This window comes from Sturnira hondurensis, unplaced genomic scaffold (assembly GCF_014824575.4).
Source record: "Sturnira hondurensis isolate 20B ecotype Veracruz unplaced genomic scaffold, ASM1482457v3 Scaffold0008196, whole genome shotgun sequence".
NCBI classification, from domain to species: domain Eukaryota; kingdom Metazoa; phylum Chordata; class Mammalia; order Chiroptera; family Phyllostomidae; genus Sturnira; species Sturnira hondurensis.
In genome coordinates this window covers 4,545,459-4,568,138 of record NW_028080827.1, presented here as the reverse complement: position 1 = coordinate 4,568,138, position 22,680 = coordinate 4,545,459, and the positions used below count along the sequence as shown (strand labels likewise).

Here is a 22,680-nt window from a genome sequence, read left to right as displayed (position 1 = left end):
CCACTTCTCAAGTTGCTTTATTACCGGTTATCTTAAATGTTATCATTAAAACATTACTGCTGAATCAAATTTCCAGTGATTTCAAGTTTAATTTTCCCATCTGGACTAAGTTGCATTTTGCTCATAATTTTACATAGTGCAAGAAAAAACACTTCAGTGGACTAGTTAGAATTCCGAGGGAAGGAAGTTTGTTCCGAGGGACCACAGGTGTCAGAGAGACATAAGGTCCATCAGGCGTCAATGCTAATAAACCTGTGTAATGAATTGCCACTTCGACATCCAAACAACTTATCCAGGCCAATGTCCCCCACTGGTAAATGGTCTTACCATCCCTATCCTAGTTTACACATTTTTCCAGATAACAGGGAGAGGCAATGTGAAGTTCCTGACAAGAGGGGAGGAGCTATGATTAAGACCCACCAAGGTGACTCAGCATCTGAAGCCTAGGGGAAGGTAGAGTAGTTTTTGTTTTCGTGAGGGGCCTGTCTGCCACCGGTTTGAGGGCTGGATCTCCGGCGTCTAGAACACAGAAAGCACTCAAGCAGAGTGGCACAGGAATAAAAAGGACAAGAGGAAAGGGCCACTGCACTTTCGTACCTCAGCCCAGATTTAGTCCTGAGATAGCCCTGGAGTGGCCGTTACCATCATTCTGCCCTCGATTCCCACCCAGGCATTTAGCTTCTTGACTGAGTGAGGACCAGATCTCAGTTTTTAGTATTTGAGTATTCATGCAAAAAGGCAAAGCAGGAGGTTTTTCTTAATAGTAAAGAGAAGCAAGATCATTAGGAAAACGAAGGTTCACAGCCACAGTTGTCCTGAAAATGACTGGAAAACGATACTGAAAGGAAATGAGGGAAGGGGGAAGATGGAAATCGTGCTGAGGATGATACAGTCATCTGTACTTTCCTATAAAGACCTTCTCCTTGTGAGTTTAAAAACAAAGCTAAAGAAGACAAAAAACCTCATTTGATCCAAAACACACACACGTGCAAGAAATCAGGTCTCTAAAACCTAAAGCCTGAGTACCCTCCCTTGAGTAACCATCCGTGTCATGCAAAGAAGTCTCTCTCCCCCTAAGGATGCCTCCTTATCTGTGTTTATGTGGGGACCTGCCTCAGGCCCTGAAGGAGGAATAAACCCGTCAAAGGCAGACACTGTGCATGGAGCTGGTGGGACAGGCTTGGCTTCCAACCCTGAAGAACATACCTTCATAGCAAACTGTCAGTGGGGACATTTAGTTCACCACCACAGGGCATTACACAGGGCAGGGCAAAATTGGTTTCTGCTTGCTTGTAGAAAAATAACACATTGGCTAATAAATAATACAAAATAATAAAATAATACAAAACTAAACTCTGTGTCCTGCATGCTCACACCTGGACCTCCGTTTGCCCCACCCTGTATGCCACAAGGGGTAAAGCACGTTGTTGGTGGGAGGCACCTCCAGGTCACTGGCTTACTACTCGGTCATTCTCCATTTTTTGCCTTATATGTGTAACTCTTATTTGTTAAAAAAAAAGAAAAAAAATCAGACAGACAAAGTGTGAGGCACCAGCACAGAATCTGTCTGCATCGTGCTCCAGGACAGCTGGGAAGATGCGGCTGGCACGGAACTCACCTCCTCCTGTGATTGTCCCTGGACGTCTCTGAAGAAAAATGGAGAGCGGTTAGAGAATGGGTAGTGAGTGTTCACTTTTGGAGTCCTGGCGTAAGATTCGCTTTCTGTAGCTGATCCTCAGGGACTGCGTGGCGTGGACCATGTATTGCATCCATTCCATGGGGGACTAAAATCCTGGCTAGCATTTTTTTTGTACTGCTGCTGTAGACGCTGCAGGCTGTGTAGGCGGCTTGGTACTAGGTAAAACGACAAGGACTCGGAGACCCTAATTCAGAGGATATTGTAATTGGACTAATTTCCTGTTTGAAATGTTATTGCTCCTGAGCAGTGATTCTGCAATTTAGTTCATGAGCTTCAAGTTGTGATTCTTTGGCTTCAACAGGACATTAAAGGCAGTTCTTCAGAGACAAATGCATATTACTTGTGTGTGTATGTGTGTGTGTGTGAACAACCATTAGATAGATTCAAAGCAGGTCCAGGATGCAGCTAAATGTTTACCCCAAAATCTGTGCTTGTGGTTTCTCAGATATGTGAACATTAGAAAAGAAAGTATTCTGTAGAGGTCAAATATGTTCCTGTAAGGTAGCTACATTAATAAATTCATTTGAGTGCAGGCTGGCCTTTATCTAAATCTGAGAATTGTAGTAATGGGATTGGTTGCAGCTATGCATGGGTAAGTGTGCCTTAAACTTGGAGGAACTGTGTGGCATCTGGTGTGTATGTGTCTGACTTGTGAAGAGTCCGTGGAGTTGGGAGCAGGGTTGCTGCCCACATGACCTGCAAAATGAAGACCATCGGAGCGGGGATAAAAGGCTGAGTCTGTTAACTTGCCGGGCAGGGGAACATTCCCCAGTGAGAACTTTACTGACAAGAGTAGTAAGCATAAGCAAACTGAGGAGTTTTAAAGTTCTAATTCGTAGTATTCATGCTAAGAATGGAAAAACATGTACTTTGGCTGAGATGGGATGTACATGGTTGGAGAAAAAAAAGTTTCACTGTTCATTGGTCAGGAAAGAATGTTAAGATGCCAGTAAAGGTCTTGTGTTCTAGGGTCAAGGTTCATGACCTTTGTCAGCTAGTGAGAACAAATACGGAGGGGGGACTCCCCCCAAAAAACCAGAATAATCTCCTGGAGGGAAGGTCCTTGTAATACAGGCTTCTCCAACTACATGAGTGTTCTAGGAACCCATCTGTATCAGTTTACCAGTTGGCGCTGTTGCGAGAGGCTGTGTTTGGCTTCAGTGAATGTTTTTTGAAGAATCTTTCAGTGCATTTGCCCATATCATGATGAGTGATTTACCAGGGTACCTGCCCACGTGGTATTGAGTGTTCAGCAGTTTTGGATCAAAAACAGCATGACCCTCATGCCCGACCTTCCCTGTTCACCTGGTCTCACCCTGAGTGACATTTTTTGTTTCCCTGGATTAAAAAAGTCCTCAAAGGGAAAAGTTTTTCCAGTGTGGAAGAGGTGAAACAAAAAACAGCAGAAGCATGAAGAGGCATCAAAATTGACAAGTTCAAAAACTGTTGTGAGCAATGGAAAAAACATCTTGATAGGCATATTGCATCAAATGGAGAGTACTTTGAAGGTGACTGAAGTTTAAACATCTAAGAATAAAACCACAAATTTTTATAATAAATTTTGGCTTTGGGGCTCCCCCCTCATACAATAAGACATACTAGTCGAATACTCCCAGGTAAACACTGGTGTTAGTGGAACAACTTCCTTTCACATGAGAGTAGGTGTCAGGAAGACCTTGCTGGAGGTTTTGGTGTGTGTGTGTGTGTGTACAATAACCACCTCTTCTAGCTTCATGTTCTACTGCTCCTCAGTTCCTCACCATCTGTTTAGGACTGGGATCGCACTTCTCACATATCTAAGGTGAAGTGGCCAATTCAAGTCCTTTTAGAAGACTTCAAAGATCTTGTAGTACAAGGCATTTCTAAGCAATTGGGGAGAGTTCTGAGAGCACGACAGAGTCAAGTGAAGAAAGAGAGGGCGTGAAAGGCAGCAGCACCCTTCTCCTCATTTAGCATGTCTTTCACATACAGGGAAGTGCACAGTTACTATGTGAATGGACAGGTCTAAGGCCAAGAGTATGGTTCCTAAAGCAACCCATAGAATGTGAAACATATTTGCAAGCCATATATATGATCAAGAATTAGTATGCAGAATATATAAGGAATTGTTACAACTCAACAACAAAACCAAAAACCCTATTAAAATTGCGGAAAGAACTTGTATGGACATTTCTCTAAAGAAGACACACAGATGGGCAATAAGCACATGATAAGATGCTCAGCATCACTAATCACCAGGGAAATACAAATCAAAACCACAGTGAGATAGGATGTCACATTCATTAGAATGACTATTTGAAAAAAGAAACAGAAAATAACAAATGTTTACGAGGCTGTGGAGAAGTTGGAAACTCTTGTGCATTACTGGTGGCAATGTAAAATGGTGTAGCCACTATGGAAAGCAGTATGGGATTTTCTCAAAAAAATTAAAAATAGAAAAATTAAAAATTTTCTCAAAATTTTCTCAAAAAAATTAAAAATATATGGTCCAGAAATTCTGCTTCTGGGTATATACCTAAAATAATTGAAATCAGGAACTTGATCAGATATTTGTATACCTATGTTCATACAATAGAAGCATTATTCACAATGACTATAGATGGAAACAGCCCAAGTACTGATTGACAAATGAACGGATGAATAAAATGTGGTGGCCCAGGTTGGTGTAGCTCAGTGGACTGAGCACAGGCCTGTGAACCAACGGGTTGCCAGTTCGATTCCCAGTCAGGCACATGCCTGGGTTGCAGGCCAGATTCCCAGTCGGGGATGCAGGGGAGGCAGCCACACATTGATGTTTCTCTTCCTCTCTTTCTTCTTCCCTTCCCTTCTCTCTAAAAATAAATTTAAAAGTATTTTTAAAAATAAATAAAATGTGGTGGATGCACATGCACATGCACTGGAATATTAGTTAGCTTTAAAAAAGGGAATTCTGCTAATTGTGACATGAGCGAAACTCTAGGGTATTACGCTAAGTGAAGTAAGCCAGACAATGCATGGTATTACTTTCATGTGGAATCTAAAAAAAAGTTGGAGAGAAAACAATAGTTTAACTTGTAGCAACAGAATTGTATGGCAGCTGCCAGGGTGGAGGATGGAGGAAATGGGGAGACGCTGGTAGAAGGGCACAACTTTCGGGTACATGGTGATGGAGGTTTGTGGAGCGTGGTAACTGTGGATGATAATATGTGTTGTATAACTGAAAGTTGCCAAGATGCTAAATGTTAAGTGTTTTCACACACACAAAAAAATGATAAAAAGGTGATAGTGTTAATTAACCTGACTTATGGGAATTTTTTCATAATGTGTACATCAAGTCATCACCTTGTACCCTTTAAATATTTTCCCATTTTATTTGTCAAGTATTCCTCAATAAAGCTGGGGAAAGGGGGAAGGAAATCCTGACACCTGCTACGGCATGGATGAACCTTGTTCTCTCCCTCGGGTTGTGCCGCTACAACAAAATGCCATGGACTGGGGGGCTTATAAACAGCAGAACTTATTTCTCACAGTTCTGGAAGCCAGAATGTCTTGAGCACATGACCAGACGTGTGCCCAAGCTGCCCTTGCCCCAGCTGCACACGTCTGGCCATGCTCTCCTGTGGCAGATGGGGCTGAGGAGTTCTGTTTGATGAGAGCACTGGTCTCATTCGTGAGCTCCTAAAGACCCACCCACGAATAAGGTCTGCGGTTCGGATTTAAGCATACAAGTTTTGGGGAGACTCACACATGCAGACCACAGCAAACCTTGAAGACTAGCTTACACCAAAAGGGGGATTTCTTGAAAGGATGTTGGGGCAGCTCATGGGACCTGAGGAGCAGCGAAGGATCCTGTGGAAGGATGGGGTCTGGGCTCCCTGAGGCCTCAGCAGCCACGGTGCAGAGACTCCCCATCTCTGGTTCTCTCAGTGCCAAATATCAAATGATCAGGTGAACTGGTGGTCAGGGTCTAATCCTGGATCCGTCGTCTTTGGCCAGGACAGAATTGCACTGTGGCAAAGCGGTAATTCCCTAAGTCATGTCCTAGGAAGGGGACTGGCTGAGGGAGAAGGAGGCGGAGGAGAGGAAAAAGCAGGAGGAGAAGGAACCTTGTCAAATGGAGGTAGTAGATGTGGCTCAAAATGGATTTCCACCTCAAAGGGCAATGAAGAAATTAGATCCATTTCTTTGGACAAGACAGAGATAGAGCGCGGGAGTGGGGAGATACTGGGACTGAGACGACTTAAGTCATCCCCCAAATGGCTCATTAAAATGTAAAGTTGGCAAAGCTGTTGCTCAAATGTCTCACATTATTATAGCTAGTGCATTAATTTTAGAACATAATTAGAAGGAGCTGTGTTCTGTGTGGTGACAAACACATTGAGACCACACGGGTAGCATTGTATTTGTTTTTGCCCTTTTTCTAAGATGTAGGGCATTTTAAAAATATTTTAGTTATCTGTAGAGGTTTATAAAATGATTATTATTTTTTGTTCCATGACAGATGATTTACAGTTTCTATATTTTATTTGCCAAAAAGCCATTGGTCAGGAATGAAATTCCCAATGATAGCATCTTTTCCATGGAAAATATGATCCACTTTATGGAGTGGTTTCTAAAAATATGTTGTAGCTAAAATCAGGGCCTGCTGGTTTATCCATATGAATACATAAAAACTCACAGATGTGTAGATATTATCACACATATGCGTACACTACAAACACACATTCTCGAATAGATGATATACATGCATACATTCACTGGCCCGAGTGAGAATAGTTAGCTGTCTGTCCCTGTCCGAGTATGGGTGGCAGTGAATGGCCTCAAGTGTTTGAGGAGAAACAAATTAATTCGGTGCTTAAAATGCATGCATGTTCAAGCCTCTGCATTTTGGGGAGACCTCGTTATTTTTAGATCTGACTACAGAATGAAATAGCTTTATCCAGTGACTCCCCTCTACTCCCCCTGCCCCAGGCTGTCTTCACAGCGCGTAGAACCAGATGAGAATGCATTCAAGTATCTTTCTGCCTTTCGTGGTGTATTTTGGCTTCGTTTGGGAGTTAGTACTGAATATTTGTAGCACACCAAGCAGTCTCAATTGTAGTCTGCAAACATTCTCCAGGAGCAAGAGAGTGGGTTTCCAGTTTTGATTTCGATGGACACAGTGCTCACCTTCTGGTCTGATAATTTTGCAGTGCAAGTAGAATAGGCCTTTGGAACCATTGTTCTGGAAACTCTCATGCTGCAGTTGCATGGGAAGCTCTTGAGAAAACTCAGAGAGTGCCCTAGACTGTGTCTGGCCAAGAAGGGCTTGGGTCCCCTGTGGTTCTGTTTCAGTGGAGCAATCATGAGGGCCCCCTCATGCACCACCTTTGGGCTTGAAGGTTTCCCGATCCTTGGGCCTAGTCCATGGTCTGGCAGTTGTCAGAGCCACAGTCCCTGGGGCATAGTCAGATTAATAAATATTTATTATTAACAGAGAGGCTTCAGGGCTTCTCCCAAATATTGACATGACTCTGGGGGTGTTGAAGGCCCCATGCTCACTGCTGGTAGTCAGAAGAACTAGACAATCTATAAACATGGAATCTGGTATCCTTAACTAGGCCAAATTCCAGAATGAAGAGCTCTTAGACAACTGAGTCAGGTCCCTGGTTCCATGATAGACTGTCTGGCACATGGGTACCATTTATATATATATTACTGAACAAAGGACTAAAATTAAATTCACCAAAGATGCTCCTTTTGGTTCAGAGAGCCTTGAGGGTCCAAGGAGTTGATTCAGATGAAGAGTAGGATTTCTCAATCCACATAGAACTGGCTAAACTTCGACTACTTTCTAGTTCAGGGACCGGAACATGATTTTCAGTTATTAGGAAAAAATGTATAGAGCAATTTATTATTAATTAATAGCTACCATCATCAGCATCATCATCATCACAGAAGTTAGCATTTATAAAAGAGATGTTCCTATTAAACCTATTGTGCCCATGAGGATACTGAGACATTGCAGAACTCACCAAGGTCTCCTAGCAAGTTAATACGCGGTGGATCCCGATATCGTATCTGTCTGACTCTTGTGTATTGTGCCTCAATCAGAATGAAAACATTAAGGAACAAAACTCAGGGAGATGCTGAAAGCCAGAAGAGACAGAATAAGGAAACACTACATCCTCAGGCAGGAAATGGGCCTGATTCAGGAAGCCAGATCCCTGGTTTGTGAGTTCCCTCTGGGAGACTTTTCACCCAGCTGCTCATGAATCAGTAGGTATGGACACTTCCAGTGTCCTTTTCTGATCTCTGCCGAGGGAAAAAAGATATCGTGTCGGACGGTGGTTCCCAAATTTTGGCCTGCCAGAGAATCAGTCAGTCACCTGGAGGGCTTGTTGAAGCAGAATGTTGGGCCCCACTCCCGGTTTTTTATTAAGAATTTGCATGTCTGGCAAGTTCCCAGATGTTGCCACACTTGGAGGCCCCAGGTGTAAGGGGAGCCAACCCTGGGGTTTCAAAATGTGGTCCCCAGTCAGACCACAAATCATACGGACACCCCTGGTTTTGAAAAGCTGGTTCCCCAGAACATCCCAAACAGCGTGAGGTTTTTATTTTGTTTTGGAGAGGACAGGGGAAAAGCCTAGGGAATTCCAGAGCAGCAAGTTTTAATTCTGCTATATGCATGTGTATATGTATATGTATGTGTATGTGTATATGTATATGTATGTGTATGTGTATGTGTCTATGTATGTATATGTAGCCAGAACAATCAAGATACAGTTTTTTTTGGGAAGAACGAGCTAGGTAGAAGGCACTAAAAATTCATTAAGGGCTAATCTCAGCCTGAGAGTGTCTTAGATAAAAAGAGAGCTTTGTGGCCGAATAAAAATGCAGGACAGTTGGTGCGTGTCTTCACCTGCCATGCAGATGTGTCATTTCCTGCCGGCATTCTCCTCAGTAAAGCTGAGAAAGGCCTGATGGAGTAATGCCCAGCTCGGACCCCTTTAATTAAACATGGGTTGTGTCTTGTGAGAGCTGCACCTCGTCTAGGAAAATGTGTATGTTCACGTATGTTTGCACAGTAAGAAGGTGGATCTTTTTGATCCAGATCATCTGAAGTGCTTATGAAATTTCTCTGCAGATGATTTTTACACTGTCATCTGTGACAACACAGATTCTTGAAAAGAAAGTTTTGATCACTAAACTTACCTGCTAAAGTTGGACTACAAAAAAACAACAACCGTGTCCTTTAATTAAGTGTGTGTGCCAATGTAAAGTATCCTACCTAATTCAGGCAACAGCTCATTAGCAAGAGTTAGGCTTGTTTCTGGACCTAGAAAGAGACTTTAGATGGAGAGTTAAATGCAAAAAGTTTACTGGGAGGGCTCTCAAGATCTCGCCGGAGTGGGGGGGTGCAAGACTGGGCAGGAGGCCGGTCGAATGCTGATGCTGTCTCAACAAAGGCTTCAGCAGATCTGGTGGGCAAACAGACCAGGCCTTAGAACCCCATATTGACTGGTCACTGGTTGCCTCCTGCTTCTGGGGAGGGGACACATCTGTAGGCAAGGTAACTGCCTCAGAAAGAGGACACTTTCTGGGAACTCAGCCATGAGCTACTAGCAGTGAACACTGCAACAACTGTGAATGAGGACTTCTCTTCTGAACGAAGTGTGGGTTAGAGAGGAGGACAAGGATCGTACCTACTTTCATGCCATAGAGCTGTCTAAACGTTTACGTACTGAACACACAATATGTCCAAGGAGGCCTGCCATGTGCCATGGGTTATCTAAAGAAAATCAGATCGGCCTTCTACCTTTCTAGAAACTTGTACTAGCCATTACTGTTTGCATGACAGGCACAGTTAGACCTCTTGTACAACGTAGTGTCTGAAGCATTCCGGCTATAACACATAAGAATAATCTGCTGGGTATAAGGTGTTGTAAAAAGCAGGTTGGAACAAGTTATTTTTTTTTACTTTTTATTGAATGTATTGGGGTGACATTGGTTAATAAAATTATAGAGGTTCCTGGTGTGCAATTCTATAATACATCATCTGTGTGCTGTATTATATATTCCCCACTCAAAGTGAAGTCTCCTTCCATCGTCATTAATCCCCACTTCACCCTCTTCTACCTCCCCTCACCCCAGACCCCGTTGTTAAGCAGGCAGAAATTATAAGGATAAAGCAATGATAATGGCTAGCATTCATGGAGGCCTTGTTTAAAGCACTATTATTCATATTTTATATATTTAAAAAATGGAGACATAAAGAGCTTTAAAAACTTGCTCAAGCTCACAGAGTTTGCAAGAAACAGCTAGCTTTTTAGCAACGGCTGTTTGATGGCACAGCCGGCTAACCAGCTTCCCTGCACTCTCTGTTCTTCTAGAGCAGTTACAGATGAGCGAAAGCCCCTGACTTCTTTCCTTTTGTCATTTACTGTAATCTTGCACTTTTGTTTATGTCGTATTTCCCCAAGCACTTTGTGCTGGAGTATGCACATCATGTCACATAAGGAAGCTTAGTTGGTATTTTTTAGAACGAATTTTCATGCCCCCTCTCTCCCGCCACTGCATGATGGCAGGAGGGAAAAAGAAGGGAAGATACTAATTTACAGTTTGTGCAAGGAGTTCCATAATCCTTCTATCTGCATGGCACAAGACTCACGTCTTATAAAATCTAGCTTCCCGTACCAAGAAACTGAATAAGACCACGTCCAAAAGACATATGAATAATCTTCATCTGTAAGGATCGAAAGGTTGTGTCGTAACAGGTTTCCTGCCATGCACAAGTGAACAGCAGACCTGACCCCAAAGCCTCTTACATTCATTTCCTGTCTTTCCAGAAGAAGGGCCAGCGAGCCACAGCCTGCCAGCCAAATCCAGCCTGCTGCCTGGTTTTGGTTTTGCCACCTTTTGAGCCAAGAATGGCTTTTGGCATCTTTATTTGTTGGGGGGGGGGGGGAATCAAAAGAAGAGTATTTTGTGAATGTGGAAATTACATCAAATTCAAATGCAAGTATCTACACATGTTATTGGCATACAAGTACACCCATTTGTTTATATATTGTTTGTGGCTGCTTTTGGAACTACAACTGCAAAGTTGCGTAGTTGCAGCGGAGACTGTATGGCCCACAAAGCCTAACATTTTTACTGACTAGCCCTTTACAATAAAGGCTTGTCCAGTGCTGGTATTGAGTGTTTCGCAGCCCTCGCTCCATTGGAAACACTTGCGGGAGCTTTTAGAACTCCCAGGCCCCAAGCCCCACCCTGTACCAGTTAAGTCAGTGTGTTCAGAGATGAGACCCAGTCTTCAGGATTTGTTAAATCTCCTCCATGTGTCCCCATTGTCCAGCCAAGGTCCAGAGCCACTGCCTAGAGCATCCGTGCATTTTGAGGGGCAGATGGACTAGGCCTCTCACCATCCAGGCTGCCAGGTGGTAGAGAAAAAGCAGGTCACTCATCACAACCTGTGTGTGCCAGGGGGGTGATGTGAGCAAAGAGGTTCAAGACCTCCAGATGGTTCACTCCCCAATGAGAAGATGGCAGGGATGAAGGGAACCAAGGGAAGAGGAAAGGGTGGATTATACCAAATATTTATCCCAGCGTACCGAGTGACTAAGTTGAAGATAGATTTGTGCCAAAATAGAACACCATCCAATGTGTGGGTGATGTGGCCTTCCTCCCTTACCCTAGCCACTAGAAACAGGTGACCTAATTCTGTAGCACCCACTAATGCAACCATCCGGCCGGAGCTGTAGGGCACAGCACCAGGCCTCCCGGGTGGTGAGTGCAAGTGGACGTGTTCATCAGCTGTGTGGTCCATGAACTGATCAGCTTCAGCGTCACCTGGGAGGCTTGTTAAACTGCAGATTCCCAGGCCCCAACCCAGAAGTATAGAATTAGAATCTGTAGAATCAATCCCAGGAATCTGCATTTTAACCAGCATCCCAGTTGACTCTTGAAAACTTTAAAGCTCGATCACCACTTACCCAGGTGCTTACACCAGTGAATGCCTAGCAGGTGTGCAGGCGGCACCCGTCCAGCTGTTACTTCCCACAGTGGACGCAGCTGGGTAGGCCTGTTACTGATTCCTTCCAGAGGTGCACACGCACATTAAAAATGGTGGAATAAATAAATAAACTCAAATAAAGTCGTGTGTGAGTGTGTATATGCCAAAAGGCCCTTAAGGTTTTTCTTTTAACAATGGTGGAAGTTGTACACCAATTCCACTGACTTCTGCCTCCCTCAGTACCTCCATGGCAAACTGTTTTAAATATCCAAATCACTCCAGTCTTTCTTTTTTGACGATAGGCCTAACTTTTGTAAGTCGATCAACATTATTTGTAGTGAAATGTGGTGAATACAGTGAGTGGCTAACTTGGATCCGTTTTGTTTTTTAAAAAATGAGCTTTGACTCTTAAGTGACCACACTGAATGATTAGTACACTCTCCAGCTCCAAAAGATGTACTTTCATAGTATTTAGAATGTTTTATCTAAAACAGATTAGTTTTAGAAAAATCCAGTTTATCTTAAGGTAAAGGAGAAATCTTTTGGATTTACAAATTCCAGTGTGTTTCATATGAAATCAACCCCATTTCTCTGGCATCGTTTTCATAGGGCTTACATATTTTGAAAGTGTATAAGTCATCAGTTCGCAGAAACAGGTGTTTGCGTTTTGAAATATGTGATTCTACTACAGCAAATTGTTGTGAGGACGGGAGAAAATGATTCTGTTTCTGTTCGCTGGAGGACACTTGTTGGGGAGGCGCCATACGGCGGGCCGCGGGGGGGGGGGGGGGCGGGTGTCCGGCATGATGGTCTTTTTGCTTTGTTAAAGCACGATTGATGGGTCTGATGCATCAGAGCCAAAGGGCAGAATGATGGAGTGGACAGAGCAACCCGTGTTTTGCGATTGTTGGGGCAGGTAGAATTGCAAATGTACTTTAGAATCAGATTTTAAATATGATTCAGGCTGAATGGAGCGGTGTGATAAGTTGGTGTGAGAACAGATGCTGTGGGCAGCACTGGAGGGTTTTCTTTGACCACCCTGGGACCCAAGTGCCCTTTTCTAAAATGAAGGGATGTATTTTATGGGCCGAGTCTACCCTCCTAGAGTGCCTGGGCGATGCCCCCGATAGCAGCACAAAGGGAGTTTGAAGCTTTCCGTTTTCAGCCGTTCTCTGGGCACTGACTGCGTTCATTGTGTGCTTATCGCCGTGGAGGCCGGCTCCTGTTCCAAAGGGCCCTGTCCCAGGGCTCGCACAAAGTTCTGGGATGACTTCGGTTTCACCAAGCTGAGTGAGGCTGGACACATGGATCACTGAGCCTGGATGTTCTCAAGGCAGAGACTTTTGAAAAAGGTACTAGTTTCCGGAGAACAATAAGGACAACCTAATACCATGCTGATGTGCAGTCTGATTTACAAGTCCCCTCACTTATCACTATGAAGGCTGTTCGAGACCTTCAAGTGACAATTGTCCCTTCCCTATTGGTCACTGATGTCTTTAAGGATTCACGTTGGAGATGACAAGGGAGGGGAAGTCCCCTGGGAAATATGGGTAAAATTGGGAAAATTTAGGCTTTGTCTGCCTAAATCTTTTTGACCATTGTTTTGGAAAGGCTCTGGCTGTGATGAAGATTTATTCTCATTTCTGTTGGCCTGGACAAAACTAAAGCCGCTCCTTCACTGTGAGTGCGTGCATGGGTGGCGGGAGGTGGAGAGCGCCGCCTGTAACCACTCCAGTGGGCCATTTGCCTGGTTTCGTGTTACACATTTTCCGGCTTTCCTATTTACTGAAGAAGTGCATTTTGACATTCACTAGAAACAATTTGTCCCACAGCCCCAACCCCCAGTAAATGCTCCACTTTGTCTTGGATTGCGATATTGCCTTCCAAACTTAAAAATAAAGGCGAGGGGGGAGGAGTTAGGCAACACTGCTTCCACAGGAGCTTAACCGTTTAAGGGTTAAAGACACAGAAAAATTGTGACTTCAGTACTGTAGCGACCGTGGGTCGACGAAGAAAGGTGGCTTTGTTTGCATGATCAGTTTGGACTCTGTGAAGACAGACAAAATATCTTTTTTTGGTCTTATGGTGTAGGCAGGGTTTTATATGCTTAAAAGCAAATCTTCAATTGCATTCTCATTCTCTTACATCAGCCCACTTCTCCCCTCCCCGCTCATGTGGCCAAACAATAAACAAAGTGGCCACTGTTGGTGTTGTGGGCGTTCCTCCCGTGCTCCCTCTAGCACAGGCTCCCCGGGTGGAAATCTTCCGCCCTTTAAACTCCGAGAGTTCTGCTCCTCTAAGGGAAGGTGTTTGCTGAAGGTTTGCTAGCCGGAGCATATCTCAGAGCAGGTCACTCCGAAAAAGGGTTATGCAGACATGCAGGCTGCTTGGGCCGCTGGGGGTGGCAGGGGCACCCTCAGTCCTGGAAGAAATCCCTGCGTGGGGTTCTCTGTTTTCTTTTTCCTCAGCATTTGTAAAGTCAGTGCTTTAGGTCGGAGGGGATAGCTGAAACTTCATAAAAGCATTGAAAGTACTATTTGTTCTTGAAAATATTACAATCTCTTGGTCCTGGACTCAAGGAAAGAAAAGATCTTTGTAAAGAAAGGCAGTGAAATGCGGGCATGTGTCTGTCTTCCCCGGCTGGAGTTTCAGGAGATGTGTTAGCCCTGACATCAGCAAAGAAAGCAGAATTCGAGAAGTTATTTTAAAGCAGTGCTTCTTAACAAGGGATCTGTGGACTCCCAAGAGGCTCACAAATGGTTTTCTGGGGGTGATGGGTGGGGGAGGGGTGGGCCGTCTGACTGAAGAGTTTGTAGGAACAGGCCTTTTACTGGAGAGAGAGTGTGCGACTCTCTTCAGAGTCTCAAATTAATAACTACTTTTTGATATTTTTTCTGTGTTCATTGTGGTAAAATACATATAATGTAATATTTACCATCTTAACACATTTGTAAGTGTATAGTCAGTGCTATTAAATAAATTCTTACTGTTTTGCAGCCATCATTACCATCCAACCCCATCATTTATTTTACCTGACAAAACTGAAAGCCTGTACCCATTCCACAGTAACTCCCAGTTCTCCCCTCCCCTCAGGCCTCTGGCGACCACCAGTCTCCTCTCTGTCTTTATGATTTCGACCACTCCACATACCTCCTATAGGTGGAATCATGTATGTTTGTCCTTTTGGGACAGGCTGTTTTCACTTAACATAGTGTCCTCAAGGTTTACCCACATTGTAGCACATTGCAGAATTTCCTTCCCTTTTAGGGCTGAGTAATATTCCACTGTCTGTATGTACAGTACCACAATTTGCTTATCCATTCATCTACTTATGGACACTTGGGCCGCTTCTACGTTTTAGCTATTGTGAACAGTACTGCTAGGAATGTGGTGTACAGTAGAACCACTTTTTAAAAGCAAGTTCATAAGCACAAGTTTCCTCTTTTTTCTTCTGAGCAAAGTTGTCTATCAAGAGAACTTGAGTTGCAACGGCAGAGATGAGTCGTTGCAACAAGTGAACTCTAAAATATTTCCTGTCCTTTCCTGGAGAAGTTTTCAGACTCTGGTGAGCCCTTATTCACTCTTGCTCTCCCTCACTTTACAGTCTAGCGAGTCACAGAGGACTTGTAGTTCCCCTCATATTGTGATCATTTACGTTTTGGTTTCCTTGCACAGAATCTTCCTTCTGTGCAGAATTTCCAAACTCTACTCTGCCAGGTAGGTCCATCCTTCCAAACTCTCAAGAGCTGCTCATGCTATAAAGCACTCACTTTAATTCAAATTCACAACTGTACTTTTTGTTAGAACATATTGACTGTTGGTATGAGACTAAAAAAAATAATGTCTGGGAAAGTGCTCTATAAAACCACAGGGTACTATATAAAAAGTAACAACTTCTAATAATAGCTATTATTATACTTAGCAGCATCAATGCCCACCTTTGTTTCTACTTTTATTGCAAACCTTTACAAGGAACTTTTAGACCAAAGCACTCCAGTAGACCAGTAGGCTCTCATGGAGTAAAGGGCCCGATAATACCATTCTTATAAATACTTCTTTATTAAATACCAAAACCAGAGTGGGGTGCCTGCTCTAGCTATTTTGGTACCACCAGAGCCCAATTTGGACCACTTACATATGCTTCATCAATTATTGATTAATCATTAAGATGACTGAAAACATCAACCAACCATACAAAACAGTCCAACCCTCTATATTATCCTCTGTTTTGCTGCAGAGACAAAGTTTGGAATTCTAGAGAAACAATACCTATAAAATCCCAAGAAAATATGCTAAATCAAAAAGTCATTCTGTCTTTTGGTTGCAGGCAATTTTGAAAAAAAGCAGACAAAATAATACCTTGGGAAGAGTTTCATTTATCCAGAAAAAAAAAAGAATGGAACTAAAACATACATTATAAATCAGAATGATGCCTAGAATTTGGGGGAATTCTGCTAATCTCTCTCTCTCCCACCCCTCCTCTGACTGCTCCTCCCTTCTAAAACATCTCATAGAAAATATTTTCATGAAATACAATATATATATATATATATATATATATATATATATATATATATAAACATAGTGTGTGTGTTAACATAGTTTACTAATTTAAACAGTGATCTCTAGGGGATCTGGAAAAGAGCTTAGAGATCTCCATTTGCTTTGTGAAAAGTTTAATAATATGTATCGAAAGCCACAGGACGAGGGTTCATGTTACGCGAGTGAAAGCTCGGAGGTTATGAATGCTGAGTCCCAGACACAGAAGCTCTTAGCTCTAACTGCGTTTCTGGAGAGGAGGGCGCCAGCGTGTTCGCCACTTCCATTAAGGAACAACTACTTATTTTAGTGGTGCCTTTCTCTCAGGAAGTCCAATATACAGTAAGGCAGAAAAATAAGCAAAGGAGGAAATTTGTTATTGATTTTCTTTTCTTCTGTGAGATTACGTGAGAGCTCGATGGCTTGTTGTAGTAATTTAGTCAATAAGGCTCCATGGGAGACCACCCGGAAGTTCACTTCTCTCCCTATCCTTTCAAACTTCCTCTAATGCCCAGTTCTTAGATCTATTTAATTGTCTTTGGTGCTGAGATACTATGAAGCTTTTTATTCATAGTGCCCCAGAGAGGATTATGCTAAAGGTAAACTGCAAAATATTCCCGATCAAATTCTGCCCCTCCTTTTTGCTTAAAAATCAACAACACTCAAAACCAAACCTGAAAATACAAGAGTGAAAAAGAGATGAAGGTGAATGGTGGAACTGCTTCCGAATGTAGAGCAATTTTTCAGCATTAGGGTGTTGCTGGGTTTTCTCAGGTTTGAACTGCAGAAGTACCAAGCATGATATTTGCTCCTACAGCGGGGCAGGGGAAGGCCGTTTACTTCAGAATCCCCATTCTATGTGTGTACATTTCATTCATAATACTTGCTAACATTTGTTGAACATTTGCTGCGTGACAGATGGTACGCTAAGTCTTTCTATGGTTTTTGTTCCCTAGGGAAGCAATAAGTCGCCTGTGTGAAGCTGTCCCTGGGGCAAATGGAGCCATAAAAAAGCGAAAGGTAAATATCGGTGTGGTTTTCTTGTTTTATATTTTCCCAACTGTGGGAAAGAGGATATCAAAATAGTTGTTAGTCCGTCCCACCAGATGACTTAAGGTCCAGAATGGCCTTTATTAGTTGGCATGATATTAGAGATGCAACTCAAAGTTGCGCCCATCCCTAAACTTTTCCCGGCTTGCCCGACACTGTCTTAAATGGCAATGCCGAGAGTGGCAGTGGAAGAAGCACCTGGTTACGAGTGGGAAAATCTGGGGTCCAGGCCTGGGTCTTTGTTTTCATTTTAACATGGTCCCTCCTCTCTCCGAGACTCCATTCTCATTCCTGTAGTTACAGTGCTGAACCAGATGACCAGTTGCGTGCCTTCCAATTTAGACTTTTAACATCTAGACTTTTCCAGTTCCTTGGCCTATTTTCAAATGGGAACATGGGTGCTGGCAGAGGTGAAATGAGAACACAGCCGTAGAAGAGAACATGGTGAAGGAGCACAAGTTTTGGTGTCAGACAGACTTGGGTTTAAATCCTGCCTCTGCCTCCTCCTTTTAAAAGAACAAAAGTTCAATCAAGTAAATTTGAAGATGGAATTGGCCTTATTGAGTGATTCATCAGTTGGGCGGCATCCCATCTGATAAACAGAGAGGACCTCTGAGCATCTCTACAATTTAGAAGGCTTTTGTAGGCAGAAAACTGTGATGGAAAAGAAAGCTATTAGCAAAAAAAGACCAAAAGAAAGTACTGTTTTAGGCAAGGTTACCTTCCACTAGGGAAAATCAGGGGTCTCATCAGGCAGATTGCCTCAGTTTCCTTTTCAGGGTGCTGAGGGCCCATGTGAGAGATTACCTCATTGGGACTCACCAGGAAATTTCAGATTGGCAGATTAAGATGCATTTCTGGAGAAGGTCTGAAACTGCAGTTAGGTCAGGCATCAAGTTTAGGTTCAGGGTCATGGGCTTTAGCACAAGTGACTCCATTTGGGGCCTGTGGTTCTTCTCTTTAATACTACTAACTAACTGTGACCTTGGACAAGTCACTTCATCACTTTCCCCTTTGGGTCCTTGGTTTCCTCATCTGTAAAGTGGGAGAAAATAACACTTACTTTATACAGTTGTGTACGAATTAAATAAAATGGTATCTACAGAGTACTTAACATAGTGTCGGACACATCTGAGACTTTCAATAACAATGGTAATTAGAATTATTGTTATTAAGCTTTTAAACCTAGAATGTTTAGTTGCTTTGAAAAGTCCAAAAGATATGTGAAGGCTCTTAAGATAACTATATAAATCATAGAAATGTGAACTGTTTAAGAGGGAAAGAATTTTTAGGTATTTTCTAGTCCAGCCATCTCATTTGGCCAGCTTCTAAGCTGTGGTTCCGAGAAGGGACTTACCTTGTGTCATTAGGATGATGACGATCAGAGCATGCTGTCAAAGCCAGGTCTTAAGATTCCCATCTTCGTGCTCTATTTCCATACTACCCTGCCTCGTTATCATTCTGCATCATTCCTCATCATTTTGCATAGAGCTGAACCCAGAGTAACTCAGAATGACTCAGATGAGCCCCATGGTAGGGAACACTCTGAGAGACGGCCTTTGAAGTGGGACTGCCTATTGCTCGTTTCTTTGATGGAACCCATGGCCTCCAGCATCCTCCTGATTCTCAGAATTTCTATGAACAAATGCGTCAACCAGATGATCCCAAGAAACAGGCTTGTTCACTTAAGACTTTCTCATTTCAGGAGTAGGGAGCCCACACACCAAAACATAAGACAAAATAAACCACGCTGTTATTGTTCCAGAAAGTACACTTTTAAAGAATAAAATAAGAGAATTTTAATTTTTATAAGCTAGCATTTATCGAATAATACATGCCACGGACTCTCCCAATCATTTAAAAAATGTTTTATATTTTCTTTTCCCCCAATTAAAAAAATTATGGTAAAATATATATAAAGTTTACCTATTTTTAAGTATACAGTTTAGTGATATAAAGTACTTTCATGTTGTTGCGCAGTCAACACCACCATCTCCAGACCTCTTTTCATCTTGTAAAACCCCCACTCTTTACCCAGTAAATAACTTCCCATTCTTCTCTTTCTCCATTCCACTGTGTGTGTGCATGTGTGCTGGGGGGAGGAGAGAATGAGAGAGAGAAAGGAATTCTGCTTTATTGGGATAAAGAAAATAGGCAACAGGAATCACACTTCATCCACCATTCTACTTTCTGTCTCTATGATTTTGACAACTAAGTACTTCATGTAAGTGGACTCACCCTGTATCTGTCTTTTTCACTTAGCATAATGTCCTCAAAATTCATCCATGTTGTAGCATGTTTCAGAATTTCTTACTTTTTAAGGCTGAATAACATCCCATTGTATGTACATAATGCATTTTGTTTATACATTTATATGTTCATGCCCACTTGGGGTGCTTCCTCATTTAGCTAACGTGAATCATGTTGCTAGGAATACAGAGATCCAGACATTTGTTCAAGTCTCTGCTTTCAGTTTTTTGGGATGTATCACAAGAAGTGGAATTGCTAGTCATATAATAATTCTATTTCTAGTTTTCTGAGGAACTGCCACATCGTTTTCTATGGTGGCTGCGCCATTTTACATTCCTAGCAGCAGCGCACAGGACTTCCGTTGCCCCAAGTCCTGGTCAACACTTGTTTGTCTGGACCAGTTACAGGTCTATCCAGATTTTCTATGTGTTCATGATCTGGTCTTCGTGGGTTTAATGTTTCTAGGAATGTGTCCATCTCATCTAGGTAATCCAGCTTGTTGGCATCCAATTGTTTATAGTACTCCTAATTCTTTTTATTTCTGTTGAATTGGCAATAAGGGCCCCACTTTCATTTCTGATCTTAGTTATGTAAATGTTCTTTTTATTAGTCTAACTAAAGGTTTGTCAATGTTGACCTTTGTGAAGAACCAACTTTGGGTTTTGTTGATTTTTTCTTCTCTTTCTATCCTTCATGCTCCAGTCTTCATGTTCTCTCCTTCTGCTAGTTTTAGGTTTGGTTTATTTTTTCAAGTTCCTTCAGTTGTAAAGCTAGGTTGTTGATTTAAGATCTTCCTTCTTTTTTCTTTTAAGATTTTTATTTATTTATTTGTTTATTTATCTTTAGAGGGGAAGGAGAGGGAGAGAAACATCAATGTATGGTTGCCTTTTGTGCATCCCCTGCTGGGAGTTGGCCTGCAGGGAACCAGCCTGCAACCCAGGCATGTGCCCTGACTGGGAATCGAACCGCGATCCTCTGGTTTGCAGGCCCACACTCAATCCACTGAGCTACACCAGCCAGGGCTTAAGATCTTCCTTCTTTTTTGATGAGTTTAGAACTATACATTCTCTATTTAAGCACTGCTGCATCCCATACGTTTATGCATATTGTTTTTCATATTCTTGGTCATCATAAGAAACGTAGACAGCAACCTTTTCTTTTCTCAACACTCATGGTGTCCAAAAGGACTTGAGAGTGCAGTTGGTCCAAACTGTCACAGGAATTCCTGTCATGTACACCAGGCCCCGACTCCCAACACTTGGGGAGAGAGGAATGTATGAGAAAAGTTCTGAGGGCTCAGATTTCACTAGAGAATTTACTGTATTCTAATTTTTAAAAACTTTTTATAAAAAAGTCATTTCATGTCATTTGACTTATTTTTTAACATTTAAAGAACATTAATTCTGTAACAGAAATTCATAACTTAAGAGTGTTGTGTGTTCTTTTTAAAGCCTCCAGTTAAGTTCCTATCAACAGTTCTTGGCAAAAGTAATCTTCAGTTTTCGGGAATGAATATAAAACTGACCATCTCAACATGCAGCCTCACCCTGATGAATCTTGACAACCAACAGGTAAGATCATGGATGTCATTTATAGATTAACATGTTATCTATTTCTCTGGAGGAGCCCGGGCATAATAAAGAAAATAAAGTTTCAGACAGACCATACCTAATTTACTAAGGCAGAGGGGAAAAAACCTGCAAAGGATTTATACATACCAAAAATTGGAACAGCATTCCTAGCCCATCACAGGGCCATCTGACTGCTTGCATACCTTCCCTTTACCTAACTAACTGCAATAAGAACCAAGGTGCAAAGAATATAGCGAATATCATTTGGCAGCTTCTGTCTTTGAATCAGCCATTTATTCCTCTCCACCAGCCCTCTGTGAAGAAAGAGCAATTTCATTATCAGAATTAAGGACAGAGGAGGGGTGATATTCGGGTTAATGTTCTGGCTAAGTGAAATTTAAGCAGAAAACATTTTCTTACAACCCTTGAGGTTGAACGCTTTAAAAAATGTTATTGTAGAAACATGATTTTCTCATCTCTGATGGTTTATGGTTCGCCTGAGTTTTCACTGTTAACCTTAGTTCTCAAAGAACAGCACTGTTGATGTACAAAGGCGCTGGGCTGTGTACCTTCAAACAGGACACGTTTTGACCTGCTTTTTACTTTTTAAACGAACTTCCTTATATCAGCTTATTTATGTGGGTTAGTCTAGTTTTTATCTAATTTGCAGTGATTTGAGATTTTTAATATTTAAGCTTTACTGTACAAAGTGCTGTTGATCAGGGACTCATGGAAGGTTTAATGTGTACTGGGCAGTGCTAACACAGCAAGCTTTTGAGGTCACATGGGTTGAAATCCTGGCTTGGCTTTGCTATGAATGAGCAAGCTACCCTACCACTGAACTTTCCTCATCAGTGAAATGAGAGTTACAGGACCTGCTCACAGAGATTCTGAGGGGATGGACTTAGCAACTGTACGTCTCACAGGGTCATTTAGGGGATGAAGTAGTATCATGCGTGTAAATCACTCAGCACAGTGCCAGTCATATGATACCCATTATTGTTATTATTTATTCCAACATTCTTCGAGACCTTTTCATATACTCAGTACTTAACAGGGGAAACATACTGTATAAAATGATAGAACTGTCAGTAATATATAAGTATAGTTATATACATTCTGACTTTCATTTTTTGCCAAAAAATTCAACTGTGGTTTTGAGGGTTGCTTTATTCTCTAACTGCAAAAGCAGAATAAGATATATTGATTACACAGTAGTATAAATCATCATGGAGGAAGTGCTTAACATGAAACAGGTCAAAGCAGATTTCTGTCCAGTTGGGCCCTCACTGATTATTCAAAAAGAGGTGTACATACCAACGGTAACCAGCGTTACCGTTGGTATGGCGACAGCAGAACATTGGGGGCTATACTTAAAGGTGCAGTGTTTCAGGGTGGAAGGTAAGACATTCGTTCAGTATTTCAGATGCTTTGCCTTCAAGACATTTGTAGATTTAAAATTTATTTTTAGTTTCCACCCATGCGCATGGCACCAGCAATGCTTAATCCTTTTCGTTATGAGATGTCATTGAACAGGGGAGCCCTCGAATTATGAGTATTGTATGGTAGGAGGTGGAGCTGGAGCCAATATGGCCACA

General features: G+C 42.3%; 1 protein-coding gene across 1 annotated transcript in view; it reads left to right on the top strand.

Annotated features, from left to right (window-relative positions):
- The window catches only part of SHC4 (SHC adaptor protein 4), a 108,696-nt gene that overhangs the window by 33,286 nt on the left and 52,730 nt on the right, over nt 1–22,680 (top strand). Inside the window, exons 3-4 of the mRNA XM_037054589.1 lie at nt 17,168–17,231; nt 20,963–21,082. Of these exons, the coding sequence (XP_036910484.1) occupies nt 17,168–17,231; nt 20,963–21,082 (184 nt within the window). The remainder of the gene's footprint in view (nt 1–17,167; nt 17,232–20,962; nt 21,083–22,680) is intronic.